Source organism: Mandrillus leucophaeus, unplaced genomic scaffold (assembly GCF_000951045.1).
Source record: "Mandrillus leucophaeus isolate KB7577 unplaced genomic scaffold, Mleu.le_1.0 Scaffold2, whole genome shotgun sequence".
Taxonomy (NCBI): Eukaryota; Metazoa; Chordata; class Mammalia; order Primates; family Cercopithecidae; genus Mandrillus; species Mandrillus leucophaeus.
Window position 1 is genome coordinate 899,298 of NW_012102031.1, and position 1,452 is coordinate 900,749.

Consider the following 1,452-nt stretch of genomic DNA (forward strand, 5'->3'; position numbering starts at 1 on the left):
TGGGATTACAGGCATGCACCACCATGCCCAGCTAATTTTTTTTTTTTTTTTTATTTTTAGTAGAGATGGGGTTTCACCATATTGGCCAGGCTGACCTCGAACTCCTGACCTCAAGTGATCCACCCACCTCAGCCTCCCAAAGTGCTGGGATTATAGGCGTAAGCCATCACACCTGGCTAACTGATTTCTTTGACTACACTGAAGAAAGCAGATTAAATATACCATATCCACTCAATGCTTACCTCAGATAGAAGCAAACGCCTTCAGTACAAAGTAAGCTGATAGAACCAAACACCTTCAGTACTAAGTAATGTATACAATTTAAAATAAAATAAAACCACCAAACCGAGACACAGAGAACATATTTCCTTGATAAATTCATCAAAGAAATCTGTATTATAATCAGGAAGTCACAGAAAATGGACCATGGGATGATTATGCCAGAAAGATGGCACTTCACTGCATGGAGGTAACATTTGGGAGACTGAAAGGGGAAAGAAGAAAGCTGTAAAGAACACTAGAGCAGGATCAGTGGACCCAGGCCTTAGCTCTGACTCTGCCACCAACTCGGTGACCTCAGGAAAGTTCCTTTTCCTCCCTGGACTTCAAGCTCTCATTTGTTCAAAGAAGGGTTGACCCAGCTCTGACATCTGAGGATTCTGAGACCTCAAGAACCCATGGCTATTTACCGACCTCTTTGTGGCACTCATCCAGCAGGCAACGGGTGGTCTGCTCCAGCTTCAGCTGCGTTGTGAGCTGAATAATGACTGAACAGACACAATAGTATTACTAATCAGGAGCCACCCCCAACCCAGACTCCACCTTCCGTGGCCCTTCTACTCAGTCAGTGCAGGTAGTAATTTGCATGGGCTAATTGGAATTATTCTTTTCTATTTCTTCCATTTAATTATGTGTGCACAGGCTGGGCACAGTGGCTCACATCTGTAATCCCAGCACTTTGGGAGGCTGAGGCAGCCGCATCACCTGAGATCAGGAGTTCGAGACCAGCCTGACCAACATGGAGAAATCCTGTCTCTACTAGAAATACGAAATTAGCCGGGCATGGAGGCGCATGCCTGTAATCCCAGCTACTCAGGAGGCTGAGGCAGGAGAATTGCTTGAATCCGGGAGGTGGAGGTTGCAGTGGGCTGAGATTGTGCCATTGCACTCCAGCATGGGCAATGAGAAAACTCCGTCTCAAAAAAAAAACAAAAACAAAAAAAACAACCGTGTGCACATCCAAACTAAAGGAGTTCTGGTTTCTTTGTTTTTTGTTTTTTTCTTTTGATTTTGTTTTTGTTTTGTTTAGAGACAGGGTCATCCGGGCTAAAGTGCAGTGGTGTGATCATAGCTCACTGCAGCCTTCAACTCTTGGGCTCAAGCAATCCTCCCACTCAGCCTCTTGAGTAGCTGGGACTACAGGTACATGCCACCACGCCTGGCTAATTTTTT

The 1,452-nt window shown here is 45.2% G+C and overlaps 1 protein-coding gene across 1 annotated transcript in view; it reads right to left on the minus strand.

Moving 5' to 3' along the window:
- The window catches only part of MEI1 (meiosis inhibitor 1), a 120,692-nt gene that overhangs the window by 103,371 nt on the left and 15,869 nt on the right, over nucleotides 1–1,452 (minus strand). The window contains exon 4 of the mRNA XM_011978757.1: nucleotides 694–767. Within this exon, the coding sequence (XP_011834147.1) occupies nucleotides 694–767 (74 nt within the window). The remainder of the gene's footprint in view (nucleotides 1–693; nucleotides 768–1,452) is intronic.